We start from the raw sequence: 17620 nt of genomic DNA, 5'->3' as shown, positions 1-17620 counted from the left end.
TCCATCATCCTCCAGCCCCTGCTGTACAAAATTAATTTTAAACCATTCCGTAAGAATATTTTGTGCCTCTGTTTAAAAAAAAAAAAAACCTCATTAACTTAAAAAAGCGAGCTTTCATCACAAAGTCTTAAGAGAAAGAAATGAAATAAATCTGAAGAATGAAGTTAGAATCCCAAGTCAGACAAATATAATGAGATTAGCCTAGAAGTAAATGGGTTTACTTACTAACTAGCCTCCACTGTGGGAGAAACGGAAGTGTGGTGTTTAAGAATTACAAAGGCGTCTGGGATATTTTGTAACTGAAAAATAGTTTTCCAGTATAGCTCCATTATCTCTCTGATCAAAGTTTGTCTCATTTAAGTAACAAAAGAGAAATGTTTTTGAAAAACAATTGTCAAAATGAATTTTTGGGAACTAATTGATTTATTTTTCAATTATTAGTCTTAGTAGTCATTCCCAGAGAACAAAATTTGGCCACATGCACAGTATATTACTTGATGCCAATCATTGTCCTGACCGTAACTTAGTTAACTGACCCTAACTTAGAGGTGTGTGCCAGTAGAGATGTCTTCTGTTCACATGCTCAGCACTTCACCTATATCATCATAAACGCCGCTCCCCCTCCACCCCGGTAAACCAGAAAAGGCAGCGCATGCTCCCATTGTGCAGATGTCGGAACCAGTGCTCAGAGCCTTGGCTCATTAGAGGAGCCAGGATTGGGTTCTGGATGTGCTTGACTCCAGATGTAAAGCCTGTATTCTTGCCCTTAGGCTTCATTCTACCTCTGTGATTCCAAACATCTCCGTAACCTTTGCCCTTTTCACTTCCCTTCCTTCCTTTTCACTCACACTGCAGCCTGGGCATCTTGCTGTGCCTTCCTTTCCGTGCTCTTCAGTGTCCTGTAGTCACCAAGTCCTATAGACTCTTTTCTGTACACCTCTACAATCCCTCTCAACCTTTTCAACTCCTTGCTCCCTCCTACCTGTGTCTGATCCTGTCTCATCTCTGGTCTGAGTTACTTGTCTCCTCCATTCACTGTTTATAGCCACAGTGATCCTTTCAGACCTCAACTTGATCATGTCTCTCTCCTAAAAACTCCCTTAATGTTTTCCCTGATGTTAAGATGAAATCCAGGCTTCCAAGTCAGCCTATAAGGCCCTGTGCTACCTGCCCCTGCCTACCCCTATAGCCTCATCTAAGACCCTCTCCACTTGCCCTCTGCTCTGGCCAGCTTGGCTTTCTTCTCTCCATTCTTTCAGAAGACTTTGTGGTCTTTCCCAAACCAGAGCCGTCATACAAGCTCTTCCCTCTCTACGTGCCCCTTCTCCTCCTAACCTCATCTCTGAAGGTGCAGCTTACTATTATTGCCCTAAGATAATCTTTCAGCCTTAAACCAAAAGTATCCCCTGGTATCTTCTTAAAACCACACGGTAGTTTAATTAGTAAGGAATGTCTGCCTTGAGCATTGTGCTGTTTTAAGAACTATCTATATGGGATCAAATTGACACCAGCAACTCAAAGTTTACATAGATGAGGAACTTGAGCGGGGGCACTGAGTTTATGTTAATGAGGGAGGAACAATTGGGCAAAGGAGGGTGAGAATGGCTGCACAACTTGAAGAATGTAATCCATGTCACAGAATTGTACGTGTGGACACTGTTGAATTGGTATATGTTCTGCTGTGTATATTAGCAACAACAAAGAATAAAATAAAAATAAAACAAAAAGGGACAGCTTAAATCCCACCTCCTCAGGAAAGCTTTCCCTGATCCCTGTACTAGCTCTGGTCCATGTTTTTATACCTGGGAATGCAGCACCTAGCCCTTCTCCTTTGAAATGCTCTTCATATTTTAGATACTGGGTCAGTGTCTCTTTATACCTCCTGAGGGCAGGGTTCACATCTGCGTATTCCTAGATCAAGGTACTCTGCCTTATACAGGGTAGATACTCCACAGAGCCCCAGTGAATGAATGATGCGGTCCTCTCCCAGACTCTAATTTCTTAGGGGCTCATCTTGCCCCAAGACTCTATCCAGGCACCTCTCTAGGACAGGGCCTCGGGCTGAAGCATGTTCTCCACAACCCACTCCCTTGCATAGTTTTGTTTCATCAAATGTACCTCATGGACTTCTGCTGAAGTGTCTCTTCCCTTGCCACAGTGCAAAAGGTTATGCTCCACCTAGTGGCTTGGAACCAGAGAATGCACTTCAGGGGAAGTGCCAGGCTCACCTGGGTAGGAACAGCCCCGAGCCCTCACGTTCAGTAGATGTTCTCTGTCTTACGGGCAGCAGGCACACTTCATAAGGATAACATCTATATATTGTTTTATAGTTTATAAAGTGCTTTCATGAGTATAGTTTTATCTTTGTAGTATTTATATTACTTCAAAGGTTTGTAATTATGGGGGTTGCTTCATTCCAGAGAACTTCTAGGCATCATCTTTGTAATTTCAGACCTTCTGAAAGTGGCCTTCACACAGCAGGACTTGCTGCTCTGAACATGGCCAGCACTCCCTTTGTTTTGGACAAAAGGATTCCCATAAGAGATTTCTCTTCTACCCTTGGTTGTGCTGTTTCTCCCACCAAGAACGTCCTCATCATCGCTCCCTCCTGAAACCAGTCATGTTGTTGTGTACTGTTGAATTGATCCTAACTCATAGCAATCCTATATGACAGAGTAGAAGTACGTCCCATAGGGTCTCCTAGGCTGTAATCTTTATAGGAGCAGATCACCAGGTCTTTTCTCTTGTGGAGCAGCTGGGTGAGTTCAAACCACTGACCTTCCCAATTAGCAGCCAAGCAATTAACCGTGGTGCCACCAGTGCTCCTTGAAAACAGTCATACCTGTCCATAATGATCCTGCTCCAATATGTCTTCCTTCCAGAAGCTTTCCCGATTGCCTCCTTTATCCCCACCTTACTTCATTTATGTCACCACTGTAACACTTGTCACAGTCTGCCTTCATTTGTGGCTGTGGGTATCTAGATAACCATCAGACCCTGCCACTTGACATCAGGAGCCTGCACTTCATTTTGTCTCACCACCTCACACATCCTGGGTGCTTAATAAAAGATCGTGAGTAGTGCAAACTGGTTATTTGTGAGATTTTCTATTAAGCTGTCACTTCCCTGCATCATGTCATAAAGGTCTAACCTTTCTGCTTTTGTGATTTACCCACTGTTTTACCTAAGTATCTGTGGAATATTTCTGAAAAAGCACAACTCGAATTCTTAAGCTGCACATTGGGAGGATTATGTCAGCAGCTTTCTAGGTATGAAAGACTTTTCCTTTTCTCCTAGATTCTTGTCATGCTCTCGTTATACAGGTAATTAATTGAGAGTATGTCTCAAGAGGGGCCATCACTTCTTAAAAGCCCTGTAGGAAAAAAAAGGAGAGTTGTTTGGATTAATACTAGTTACAGTCCATCTGCAATATAAAAAAGAAGAACCAGATTACAGACCTTGTTTCTTTTAATGCATTAGGAAAAAATGAAACATCAACAGCTTCTTCTAAAATAAACCAAAACCAAACCAAACCCATTGCACATTGCCATTGAATCGGTACTGACTCATAGTGACCCTATAGACCCTGTAAGAAATCATCCTGCACAGTATGCCAATTTTTTTACAACCATCACCTTTTTCTGTGTCCTCAGCTTTTCTTCATGCATCTTCTGCCAAATTTTGCTGAGTGCTGGTGGGATCAAGTCATTCTGGACATCCTGTTATGTAATGGCGGCGGCATCTGGCTGGGCATGGTTGTTTGCCGATTCTTAGAAATGAGGACTTACCACTGGGCGAGCTTCAAGTGAGTCATCTCCTTTTTGGATATTCGTCACAGTTTTTCATAATGTATGTTTATGTGCTTTAGCAGAATACACCTTTATGTATTCTGGTGTCTCTGATGAAAAGTAAAATCAATTACACGTTAGTAACTGAAACTCATAAATGATGATAAACCGAATTTCAGGCACTCATCCAGAAAATGCTACACCATTTATGGTGGTTTTCTCTCTCTCACGCCATATATTCACATGGTCCTAACACCCTCTTGATTCCCAAATATTTCCCAAATCCATCCCCTCCATTTTATCCCTCCTGCCTCAGCCTGCATCACTGAGTTAATCAGCCCCCTGATTAGCTTGCCCCCAGCTTAACCCTTCTAGTCCTTCTCACACCATTGCTGGAGTGATTTTTTCAGGAACATCAGATTCACCACATCATTCCCCTGGGATGGTTTCTCAGAGTTTTTAGGATAAAGTGAACATTATGGGCCCAGCAGGTGCAGTCCCTTCCTCCCTGCCCTCCCAGGCACATGAGGTTCTGAGTCCATGTGCACACTCCTCTCTTTACGTGGGATTGACCCACGCTCCCAGGGCCCAGGCTGACTCATCAGTTCTGTCTTAGTCATCTAGCGCTGCTCTAACAGAAATACCACAAGTGGATGGCTTTAACAAAGAGAAGTTTATTCTCTCACAGTCCAGTAGGCTAGAAGTCCAAATTCAGGGCAATGGCTCCAGGGGAAGGCTTTTTCTCTCTGTTGGCCCTGGAGGAAAGTCCTTGTCATCTGTCTTCCCTTGGTCTGGGAATATCTCAGCACAGGAACCTTAGGTCCAAAAGATGCGCTCTACTTCTGGCACTGCTTTCTCAATGGTAGGAGGTCCCCATGTCTCTCTGATCGGTTCTCTCTTCTATATCTCAAGAGAGACTGGCCTAAGACATCTAATCTTACAGATCTCATCAATATAACTACCACTGATCCATCTCATTAACATAATTGTTATAGAATTTACAACACAGGGAAATCATATAAGATGACAGAGTGGTAGGCAGTCAGTCATACAATACTGGGAATCATGAGCTAGCCAAGATGACAGATATTTTGGGGGGACACAATTCAGTCCATGACACCTTCTTTCCTAACTCACTCCCTTGTCACCCATTCAAGAAGCCGTCTCTGACTTGCTAGATAAGTTGTATGTCCTTCATCTGGGCTCCTATAGAGAGTAGTGCTTACCTGTGTCATTCTGCCCTGTTGGACTCGATTTTCAACTTAACGATGGCAGGAACCATGCCACTGATGGGAACAACGAGGAGAAGAGCTGTGGTTTTTATCACTCCCGTGGGAGTAATAGTAAAAGTCATTGTTTTCATTGTGTTTAAAACTTAATTATCAGCATTTTCCCACGTTATTAAGTATACTTCTAAAATACAATTTTGAAGGGCTTTTTCACATTTCAGCATATGAGTAAACCATAAAATATTTAACTAGCTCTCATTTATGATCATTTAGTTGTTTCAACGTTTTTGCTTTTTTGAAGAAGGAATGCTCTTGAACGTGTATCTTTGTGTGCATCTCTGATTTTTTGGTAAATAAATACTCAGATTACGCTAATATACACTATTACCTATAGTATAGACGTGTCCATTTCACCGTTTCCTTGAATTTTATTTTTAAACCTTTGTCAATTTTTTCACACATAAAGTTGCATGATATTGGCTTTCTGTTCTATTTCTGTTGGATTTCTCCTCTCTCGTTGTTAGGTGCCATGGGGTCAATTCTGAATGAGAGTGACCCAATGTACAACAGAACAAAACGCTGCCCAGTCCTGCGCCATCCTCACAATCATTGTTATGCTTGAGTCCATTGTTGTAGCGACTGTGTCAATCTATCTCATTGAGGGTTTTCCTTTCTCGTTAGTGCTTTTAATAGATTAAGGATATTAACAGTTTTCTCCTAAGTATGACTTTGTTTTTACAGTTTGTCATTTCCCCTTTTAATTTTGTTTATGGTATGTTCATTTAAACTTTTTTAAGTTCATTTAAACTTAAAAAGCTTTTGATTTTTTTTTTTTAGATAAATGTTTATCTGTATTTTCTTCTATTTCTTTAATGGTTTCATCTTTTTATTACAAATAACTTACTTAACCTGTCTCAAATTTATTTTAGTATATGGTGTGAGAGGAGAGTTCACAATGCTTTTGCAAACGATTAGCCAGTTGTCCCCATGCCTTCAGTAAATAAGCCTTTCTTTGGCCACTGATCTGAAAGGGTACTTTTTTCTGTATTTGAAGTAGTAGATAATGTAACAAGAACGGTGGCCATGCTAGGTATCAGCCCAAGCAAGATTTATAAGAGGTATCTTATTTGAGCCTTACATCAGTCCTAGAGGTAAACACTGTTCTTCTCTTCCTTTTGGGGTTGATGAAACTGAGACTTCAGTTTAATAATTTACCTAAGGACACACAGCTAGTAAGCAGTTGATTCTGAATTTGCACCCAGGCTGTCTGACCCTTTAAACACTGTACTACCGTACTTCCCTGTTTCATGCATTTATGCTTCAAATTTGACTTTTGAATCATTCTGCCAAGTTACCAAGACATAGGCCCAACCAAGAAACAAACTACTGTTATTTTTAAATTACATTAAATATACAAATGGATATAAGTTAATTTGGGTTAAATTACTGTCTTTACTATACTAAATATTCTGATTCTTGATCAAGTAGTAGCTATTAATTCCAGTCTTCTCCTACAACTTTCCGTGAAGTTTTGCCGTTTTTTACAGAGGTCCTGAATAGTTCTTGTCTATTTTTAGGTAGCCTCTATTTTTTGTTGCTATCGTGCATTGAATCTTCTTGCTGCCATATTTTTTCAGTGCACACTTGTTGATGGATTGGAAGGTGAACGGAAGAAGAGACTGCTTTCCTACCACTGTCCCCTAACCCCTCCCTTCACTAGAGTCAGTGGTCCCTTAGGATGGAAACCAGGCCTGACCTTTCCTGGCTTCTGCCTTCAGCACTTCTCATGGTCTATGATACATAAGCCAACCAGTTGCCCCTGAGTTGACACTGATTCAGGGCAGCCCCACGTGTGTAGAGTAAGGCTGTGTACCTTAGAGTTTTCACTGGCTAATTTTTCAGAAATAGATTGCCAAGCCTTTCTTCTAAAGTGACTGTGGGTGGACTCAAACCCTCCAACCTTTGGTTTAGCAGCTGAGTGCTAACCATTTAGCTATTTAAACCACCCAGGGACTCTAATACAGAAAGGTCCTTGAGATGACTGTTTGTCGAATTAAAGAGTCTTTCCCAGTTATTAGCTGGCATTTACTTTGGGTTTCACCTCCCCTGAACTAGTGTGAGAGGGTTAGAGTCTGCACCCAGCTCCGTTGCTTGCAGGGTGAGCCTCCATCAGCTCTTGCTGAGCCCAAACCTTCCCATTTATAAAATGTAGCACTGCTTGTTGCTATCATGGGAATATGAAAATTTTAATTGAGTGATTTCTGGGATTAAAACTAAGAAAGCTTGAAGACCACTGTTCATCAGCCTAGACTGTTCACTTCTGTAGGGAAGAAGTAGGATAAAGAAATGACGTGGGTAAACTTAAGAATAAGGAGCCCTGATGGTGCAATGCTTAAGCACTCAGCTGCTAACCAAAAGATTGGTGGTTTGAACCCCCAGCAGCTCCATGGAAGAAAAGACCTGGCAATCTGCTTCCTCAAAGAGTCCAGCCTAGGAAACCCTACAGGGAAGTTCTATTCTGTCATGTAGGTCAGGATGAGTCGGAATTGACTTGACGGCCCACAACAACAATCTTAGGAATGAAACATCTTCTCTCTCTTCTTAAAACACCTCACCTTGGGGACCAACAATGAGTGGGTGTAGCAGCCTTGCTGGTGTCCACGTTGTGCCTGGGCTGACGCCGGGTTGTCGTCTTTAATGTCTCTCAGCTTTTTTGTCATCAGTTCACAAATGAGAACCCTTCCTGGCCCTACAGTAACCTGCCCTCTAATGACATGACAGCTCCAGGCGGCACCTTTCATCCTGCAGTTCCCCATCGAGTGTGTGGCTCTCACCTGCTTCACCTGTGAATAGCAAGGCTATTGTTTGAGAGACAGTTCAAATAGAAAGCAATCTTTTTGTACTAAGCATTTGTTATAAAGGCATCAGTGCACAGTTTTTTCCTATCTTTTTTTGTTTTTCCCCATTCTCTTTGTTATCTCTTTGGATTTTCACTGGAGCCTTTCTCTTCTTACAGGGACATTCACACCACCACCGGGAAAATCAAAAGAGCCGTGCTGCAGTTCACCCCTGCTAGCTGGACCTATGTTCGCTGGTTTGACCCCAAATCTTCATTTCAGAGAGTGGCTGGGATATACCTTTTCATGATCATCTGGCAGGTATTTTTTTAAATGCCCAGAACTAGGAAAATAAATAGACGACTCCTGGGAATTTAGTCTTCACGTTAGTTTACATTGCTTACCAGCTAGATGTTTTGGGAGATATATACTACTCCAGCTGGCATGTAGAATAATTAAAGTGATGTTACCACTAAGGTCCTACTTCACTGTGATAACATTTTAAATATGGATCTTTGAATTCCCGGAAAAAAAAGTAGTGTCCACACCTGACACCCAATGAGTCTGGTAGTAGATTGCTTGTTAGAAATACCATTTTCAGGATTAAAGGAACAAATGGACAGACTTTTCTGATGTTACAGTCAAGTTCAGTGTTTGATTTTTAAAATTGTACCTAGGCTGTTACCACCTTGGGTACTTTGTGGAAAGATAAATAAAGCCCTGTGCTACCTAGGGAAAGTGGAGAACTTTGATTATCTGGGTTTTCCAGAGTGTTGTCAGTGGCGAGAAGCTACAGTTCTGAGCAGGCTATTATATTGTTGAAGTAATTTAGAGAGCTAAGGATTATCAAACATCTCTAGTTTCTAGAGACAGCCTTCTTATTGATCTTCCCGTCCCCAGGTTAATTGTTTCACAACTTTTGGAGAATAGCCAACTAAAACTGCGTCTTGTCTGCAGGGTCTTACGGGATCATCAGAAGTTGTATCTTGAACACGTATGCACAAAATACTCCCAACGTAAGGGAAAAAAGTCAGCTTGTGTCACTTTTAAGACAGAGGATCTTCCTTGTCCACACTTAGGAGGATAACAATGTCTATCTTAATAAATAGAGTTTAGGTGTACAGAAGTGTATGTGAATAGTTAAATAGTCATCATGGCTTGGAGAAGTCAGTATTTATAAAAATGAGACTGTAAATTGATTGAGATTGAGCTTTACCTTATCAGGGCACATGTCATGGGAGCTATAAGTTTTCCTCGTGCATTAGAAAAATCAAGGAGGAACAGTTTGTCAAGGAGAGACAGTATCGTGCTCCTAGAAGGGAACCACCTGGCAGCATTCCATGGACCTCGGCTTTCCGATGGGTGTGAATGTAGCACTGTGACCTGCTTTGCATTTGCAGTGTTAATTAGTGGACCATTTTTTACTTTATACCTTTGAAGTCAGCACTATGGGGAAATGACAGAACGTTTTCTGTAATTGAAATAAGCTTGCCGGTTCATATCATGGGTTCTCAAAGCATAGGGACCTTGCCATAGTCTCTGTCCCTTGCTTGAGATCTGGAGCCAACTTCTGGGTATAGAGCAGTCATGCCCCAACCACAGTCTCTTTTGTGCCACCAAGGACTCATCATGTGGTAAACTGCACTGGAATGCCAACCTCAGTGGGAAGTGCCTCTGCCCCAGGTGGAACTTGGACCAACCTTTCACATCCACTTTCCAGAGCTGCCATTAGTTGAAGATCTGCTCAGTTCCACTCATGTGCTAGACGAGTACAAAGTCATTGTTCTTTGATGGATCTTAAGTTTCCTGTGGTTATTAAAGAGCTCAGTTTTCTACAGTTGAACTTCTTTTAGACCTGGCCTGATTTCTGTAAGGCTTCCTAGGTCTCTCATGTGTATTTCACGATTGATGCTGTTCTCAGAGCATTTCTTCCTGACCATCCCAGCAGATCACACACATGACCTAAGTGACAAGCCTCTGAACGAGAAACTAGTACTTCCTGAAAGAAACCTGAGGCCAATATTCAACCAGCATACTCCAGCATAGCCGTGTAACTTGTTAAAATGTTACAGTATTTCCACGCCACTGGACAAGTAGCGGGAGTCTCTGGGTGGTACAAACGGTTAAGTGCTCAACTCCTAAACAGAAGGCCTTGCTATCTGCTTCCATAAGGTTACAGCCTTGAAAACCCTATGGAGTGCAGTTCTACTCTGACACACATGGGGTTGCTGTGAGTCAGAATTGACTGGATGGCAACTGGTTTGGTTTTGTTTGGTCAGATAGCCAATGCCCTGAGTTAGCCCCTGTGTGCCCATCCCACTACCCCAGCACTACCCCCCAGACCCCTGATTGGTTGGTGTATATGTTCTACTGGTTTTAACTAGTTTGAGTAGTAACCCTTGGAAGATCCCGTATGTTTTTTGAAAATGCTGTGAACATACCAGTGTAGAATGTCCACTGAGAGAGGAATATATAGTCATGACTTAGCGTGAAACACCAGGTTAACTAATTTCTTTTTCTCTTTCAGCTGACCGAGTTGAATACCTTCTTCTTGAAACATATCTTTGTGTTCCAAGCAGGCCATCCACTAAGTTGGTGCAGAATTCTCTTTATTGGTGGCATCACGGCTCCCACAGTGAGGTAATTCTGAACAAGCCCGGCTGTTGTTTGAGGGAGTTAACTTGCTTTATATTCTCTTGTCGAGCATAAGGGAAGTCACATCAACTAGCAGATTTTCCATGAAAATGCCATTCTAAAGAATTAGACAGAATCCCTGGGTAGTCCAAACAGCTAACGTGCTCTGCTGCTAACTCAAAGATTGGCAGTTCGAATCTACCTGGAGGCATCTTGGAAGAAAGGCCTGGGAATCTACTTCAGAAAAATTGCCATTGAAAACCCTATGGCTCACAGTTCTACTCTGACACACGTGGCAACTAGTTAAAGTTGACTTCCATGGCAACTAGTTAAAGAATTATATATCCAGAATATCAAGAAAATGTTCTCAGACCTCAATCTTTTACTGTTGTTCTTTTTTTTCTGTAGTTCAATTTTAGAAAGTTTTTAAAAGAATGTTAGAAATTACAAAACTTTTTAAGGTAGAAGAGAAGTCATATATGACATTATACCCACTCCTCACATATCAACATGGTTAGGTTCCAAAGACCAGGTAATTATGTAAAATTGGCATTTTGTGAAAATGGAGAATGACTGCATCATTACATAACTCCCAGATTACATCATGGCATGACTTGCACGTTGGCATTTGTTACTGCCAGAGGTATGTCATTAATGCACAAAAGTAGTAGATTTTTTGCTATTGTAATGCAAAGTGTTGTATAATGAGATAGTCGATAAGTGAGGAGCAAGAGTATTTGTAGAATGCAGCTTTGTTAGTTTTTTCAGGCCACTTGAGTCAGTCTCCTTTTAAAATGTGCTCTGTGGGCTTCCAGGATGACTAAGATAAGCTTGGGTGGTCATGGTGTTATTTCCCAGGTTTTTGTAGGCCCTGGAAGTAAGGCATTGGTCAGAGACGGTCCCTAACATTGACTGACGCCAGGGAACTTCAAAGTCATATATTTTCATTCATTGTATTTTTCCTATTTAGAAATGACATTTGAGTTTTATGACTTAAATGGAGTCCTGTCACTGGTCAGCAGGAACACCAAAGATCTCTACACAACTGATACAAGTATAAACAGAGCAGTTAAAAGGTTAGCTTTTCCAAAGCTGTAGGATAAATCAGTGCCATCATCTTTAATGTGCTCACACACCACACAAGTAAAGGGCCACACTTGCCCAGGTGAGTGGGTGTTTCCCTTGGTCAGAACCAAGGCCATTCCCACCCTAACCCCCCAGCCAGTACTTTTTGTCATTCCTTATTATTAAAAAATATCTTCAGATGCTGAATTAAACAAGGGAAGTAAGGCATGACTTAGTCCTGTGGAGTTAAGGCCAAAAATTCTACCTCTTCTTTTTATAATGAATCAAACAGGAAAATAATAGTTGTTAAGGCAGCCGCCCTTTGATACTTTAGAGGCCAGCGGTCTATTGAAGTACTTATCTCATAAATACTTTTTAACCTTTGTTGGTTTGAAGCACCCCTCTCCTGTTTGGAATTTAATTTGAGATTCGCCATTATTTTCAGGAAGGACTAGCAGAGGTTCCTTCATAAAACTAAGAGCAGTCAGCAAAGTCAGTAAGAGGGGAAAAAAGAGCTCCCAAAATATAATAGCAAATCATATCTGATTTATTGTGAAATTTCAGCATTGTTAAACACTAGAAAACAAAAAATGGAGACTAAAAATCATAAATTTTGAACTTTTGAGAGTCCTCAAAATTTTTGCCAAATCCTATGGATTTCTAAAGAAAAATAATTGTTTCTGAGCTCTTACGCTGTTTGAGGCAATTCCCACGTAAGATGTTTTCCCGTTTTACTTGAGAAGATGAAAGTTCTTCAATCGGTTTAGCACAGCCATCCCATTTAGCAAATGCCAGACCCAAAAGGGAGATGACGCTATAGGCTTCAGGATAAATCGCATATGCTGCATCTCCATTTTCTTCGTTTTTAATTAGACTTTTGCATGAATCTGCTTGGAGAAAGTACCTGAGTGAGCATTCTTTTAATCTCATCATACAAAGTACAATATGATGGAATGGTGCTATAAGAGAGGAAAGTATCTGAATTGCAAAAACTAAATTAGGTAATGAACATGTGAAGTTAGATGAAAACTTGAATTCTTTATAGCAGAATTCTTCACCCAGGTCTTTGCAGGAAGGAGGTGATAGTTCATGGATGAGCTTTAGGTATCCATGAATCCCCTGGCGTTGAACGCAGAATTGTGCATGCAAGCTCTGTGTGCCTTTGTCATAGGTATCATCAGGTCATCCAAGTGGTCTGTGACCCCACAAAGATGTTGAGCTACTGATTCAGATGCTACTTCTGAAAGAGAATGTATCGGATTCAGTGGTAATTAAGACTCTACGCCTGCACTGTCCAGTACGGCAGCCACTCAACACGTGACTACTGAGCACTGGAAATATGGCTAGTTCACATTGAAATGTACTATAGTATAAAATGCATGCTGGTTCTCAAAGACTTAGTACTACATATATATCCTTAATACTTATTTATATTGATTACTAAAAAACTAAACCATTTTCCATCGAGTCACTTCCAACTCATGGCATCCCCATGTTTGTAGAACTTTGCTTCATAGACTTTCAATGGAAAATCTCTCCAAGGTGCCTCTAGGTGGACTTGAGCCTTCAACATTTTGGTTAGCAGCCAAGTGTGTCAACTGTCTGCACCACCCACAAACTCCTTATGTTGATTACATGTTGGAATTATAATATCTTTTGATATATATTATTGTTAAAATTTGTATTTCTTTTTATTTTTTATGTGGCTACTGGATAATTTCAAATTGTATTTGTGGCTCACATCTTGTATGCATATTTCTGTTGGACAGTGATGCTCTATGCCTTTAAATGCCATGTTGCTGCCTCTTTTTTTCTGACCTGGTCAATAACATTGAAAATCACTGGCGTTCATCCATGAACAACTGCCTCTTTTGCCATGAGACCAGAAGAGCTGAATGGTGCCCAGCTACTATTACTGAATGTTTTGATCAGACATTCTATAGAAGAATCCTGATCAAAAGGGGAAAAATGTAGAACAGAATTTCAAATGCTTGTGGAATCAGATTTTCTAGAGCCATCAAGGCTGGATGAAACCCCAAAACTATTACCTTGAGATAGTCTTTGAACCTTAAACCTTAAACCAAAAATATCTTCTGAAATCTTCTTTAAACCAAATAATAGTTTAGCTCAATTAGTAAGTGAATGTCTGCCCTGAGCATTGTGCTCTTTTAAAGAACTATGTACATAGGATCAAACTGACAGTAACTCAAGAGATTAGACAGGAAGCTTCGAGAGCAGTGAGTTTATGTTAATGGGGGAGGAACAGTTTGGAAAGGGAGGGTAAGAATGGTTGCACAACCTGAAGAATGTAATCAGCGTGACTGAATTGTACATATAGAAATTGTTGAATTGATGTATGTGCACCGTGTATATTTTCAACAACACCAATAACAACAAAATATTGAAAGAAAAAAAAAATTATTGACATTCAATGACTGTGAAGTGCAGCCAGGCTCCTCTTCCACTTTTTGAGGGCCAGAATCTGTATACTTCTTGCCTGGGTACAATCAGCAGCATTTGCCCTAGAGAGAGCTAGAGGAAGACAGTGAACAATGGAGGTGACCTCAAGAATCACCCCTGTATTGAGATCGAAGCACCCACCTGCGGCTTCTTTGGCTAAGGGCGCTGGGGGGTCTGTAAACTGAATCACCTGAGTTGTCTATAAGCTGAATTACCGCCTTTGCCAGTAATCTGCCTCTTTAAACTGTGTTCCCCTCCCCCTGCCACTAATCTGAACTCTTAACCTTTTACAGGAATGTTTTGGCCAGCACTGGCTTTCAGTCCCCTAAATAAAACTGGGCCAGGCAGCCTGAGTACATGGAACCAGGCAGGACATCTTTTATATTCACTTTGTCAACATTGTTTAATTACATTATGAAAATATATTGACTTGTTCCTGCAGAAGCTCTCAATGAATTCTAACTTTGTATTCTTTCAGACAGTACTACGCTTACCTCACGGACACGCAGTGCAAACGCGTGGGAACACAGTGCTGGGTGTTTGGGTGAGTAGTCCATGAGCGTGGAAGCTTACGAACCACTTGAGCCTCTGAATTGCTTTGGTTATATTTTGACCCTATGTTAAGTGCCTCTCAGTGCAATTTTCCTCTGAAGGCAGGTAAACAAGATTTGCTGCTGTTTTTTATATACCATTCATCTTTAATGTTCCCTTTTCTGATTTAAGTTTGAAATAGTTACTGGGAAAATTATAGAAGGAGTGTGTAGAAATGGTGTTCTTTAAAAAAAATGAGCTTAAAAGGTATTTCCTACTTAGAACTCTGGGACCTATTTTATTAAATAAAGTAGAGAAAATGGATTGAATGTATTTTGTGTTTGGGACCCCATCCCTTCTTGGGTCTGCCCACACTTCATTTTACTTTTACATCAAAAGGACACTTTAAACAGCTGTTTGCTCTATCCTGAAGTATAATTTTTCTTTTCCAAAGAGAATTAACACATAGCCACATGGTGATAATTTATTGTCTTATTACAGATACAGGTACTATATCTTAATTTACTGTCATTTAACTAATTTGAAAGAGACTGTAGGTTATCTAGTTTAAACTCCCTTCCCCCATGTTAAATTCAAGACCCTCCTCAGCATTTCAGGCAAATGCCCCCTCTGCTTAAACATCATCAACAATTTATCATCCCATTTACCAACCTGCGTTCTAGAGATGTCCAGCAAATCTGTGCCTGCGGTTCAGTCCCTGAGGTAGCCTGGATTCCAAACTCGGTCTGTGTTCTCAATCAAGTGTGAGTGTATGAGGGAAATTTGATGAAAACTTAGAGAAGGAATGACTACTTCCAACAGATTTTTTTTAACAGAATGCTTTTTTTTTTTCCCCTAAATTAAAAACTAATACACGCATATTGATAAAAATTCAGAAAAAAATATGTTATTGGTTGCCATCGAGTCGGCTCCAACTCCTGGCAACCTTACATACAACAGAATGAAATGTTGCCTGGCCGTGTGCCGTCTTCATGGTTGTTGGTGTGCTGGAGTTCATTGTTGCCGCTACTGTGTATTTTAGTACCTTCCAACGTAGGGGCTCGTCTTCCAGCATTAGATCTGATTTTCAGAAGTAGATCACCAGGCCTTTCTTCTCAGCTTGTCTTAGTCTGGAAGCTCTGCTGAAACCTGTCCATCGTGGGTGACATGCTGGCATTTGAAATACCAATGGCATAGCTTCCAGCATCATAGCAACACTCAAGTCACCACAGTATGACAAACAGCAGACGGGTGGTGGAAAAAAAGAATATATTGTTGGGTGCCATCAAGTCAGTTCTGACCCAGAGCAATCCCATGTGGCAGAGTAGAACCGGCCCATACGGTTTTCTTGGCTGTAATCTTTACCGAAGCACATTGCCAAGTCTTTCTCCCAAAGCCGCTGGGTGGGTTCAAACTGCCAACCTTTTGGTTAGCAACTGAGCGCTTAACCCTTGTGCCACCAAAAAAACTAAAGGTCCTCCATAAAAGCCAACCATTCAAAGATAATTGCAACTAAAGTTTCAATGTCATTCCTTCCAAATAGTTTTCTGTGTGTGTGTGTGTGCGCGCGCACGTGTGCGCCTGTGTGCATGTGCCCCAACTCTCATTCCAGATTCTGAAGGGTTACCTATAGTTTTAAAGGATAAAAATGTTGATACTCAGGTTTGGGTGAGCTTTTTGTTTTTTCCTAGAAGACAAATGGCCATTGTCATTTGTTTCTCATAAATTCTGTGGTGTAAGCTGATTTTCCAACCCAAAGTAACTGCGGCTTAACAGGTGGTAAGATGGATTAGATTCCCTCTGTTTAATGATCTAGAGGGAGAGAGAATTTACATTTCCACCCAAATACCTGATACACTGAGCAAAGGAGACTTCCCCCACTTTGGGCATAGGGCTTGGTTTTGGGGATAGAAAGGAAGGATATGGGGCTTTCCTTACGAATGATCCTTCTCCATTTGAGCTCTTCCCCTCACCTGCTCACATGCTCTTTCCACATGTATTTTTCCTTCATATTTAAAAGTCGTAGGCAAGGTCTTATTCTGTTGTGGAGTGGGTTGTTTTCTACAAGACTATCTGTTTACTGGTTGAGAGAAAGGAGGTGTAGATTGGAGAGGGGGGTCATGTTATAACAAAGTTTTTTTCTTATCAGGCAGTCAAAAAATAGAATCCCTAGAGTGGAAGAAATGGCAAAAATAAACTAGGCCAAAGAGTGGTAGCAAAAGCAGCTGCAGAAAGTTGTGCCTTGTCAGAAAATGATTTTTAAAAAGTAAAATGCAAATAAGACCTCATTTGGCTTATTTACTATGCTTATTGAGAATGGAGAGCCCCCCAGAACCGAGATATCAAGATTAATGAATCTTCTGAGGCCCAGCGGGCCATGCCTCAGAATAACAAATCCTCCTCGTAAAACCAAGCACAGCAGGGCCACCTGCAGGCGTGAGCGTGGGCCACAGCTGCCCCCTGCTGGCCAGTAGAAGGCTCTGCTCTGAGGGTTTGCCCCTCAGAGGCTACCACCTTCCTCTCTCGCTGCAGCTCTCCCCCTGCTTCCCTGTCACCATCATTTTTTTATTTCCTCTCCTATCAAAATAGGACATGTTTAAATGTCTGCTTTCCTTTAGTAACTCAACTATTAGTTGTCTTTCTTTTCACCAGTCGTGGAATGATTTCAGTCTTTAGCAAGGTGTGGAGATATGAGAGGGAATGAAGCAGGGGCGCCCCATATAGTGACATTCCTGAATTTTGCCACTTTCCCTTTTGGGAGGAGGAGGAGAAGGGAAAAGGTCAGATAGGACCACCTGAGGTTTCTTTCCCACCATTCCACGTCAGCTTTTCCTCTCGAAGAGGGCACTTGTCTTCTGTAAATATCAGATCCTCAAAAAGTCTGTGTGAATTACTTGCTGATGTAAGTAAATATGAACTTGCAATGTGGTCTCCTACAGCTGCTCCACAGATCTGAACTTTTAATCCTTTTATACTTAAACGTGTCATCTATCGCAGAGATAGGACACCATCCAGCGAGGGCACGGAACCCTACTAGGGAGAAAGTGGTGGTGTGGGCAGGTTGGCTTCTTCTCCA

The 17620-nt window shown here is 41.3% G+C and overlaps 1 protein-coding gene across 1 annotated transcript in view; it reads left to right on the top strand.

Moving 5' to 3' along the window:
• Positions 1-17620, top strand: part of PTDSS1 (phosphatidylserine synthase 1) — a 74031-nt gene that overhangs the window by 36191 nt on the left and 20220 nt on the right. The window contains exons 6-9 of the mRNA XM_049853793.1: positions 3654-3805; positions 8034-8175; positions 10382-10494; positions 14492-14557. Of these exons, the coding sequence (XP_049709750.1) occupies positions 3654-3805; positions 8034-8175; positions 10382-10494; positions 14492-14557 (473 nt within the window). The remainder of the gene's footprint in view (positions 1-3653; positions 3806-8033; positions 8176-10381; positions 10495-14491; positions 14558-17620) is intronic.

This window comes from Elephas maximus, chromosome 15 (assembly GCF_024166365.1).
Source record: "Elephas maximus indicus isolate mEleMax1 chromosome 15, mEleMax1 primary haplotype, whole genome shotgun sequence".
NCBI classification, from domain to species: Eukaryota; Metazoa; Chordata; class Mammalia; order Proboscidea; family Elephantidae; genus Elephas; species Elephas maximus.
This window is presented reverse-complemented; position numbering and strand designations above follow the sequence as displayed.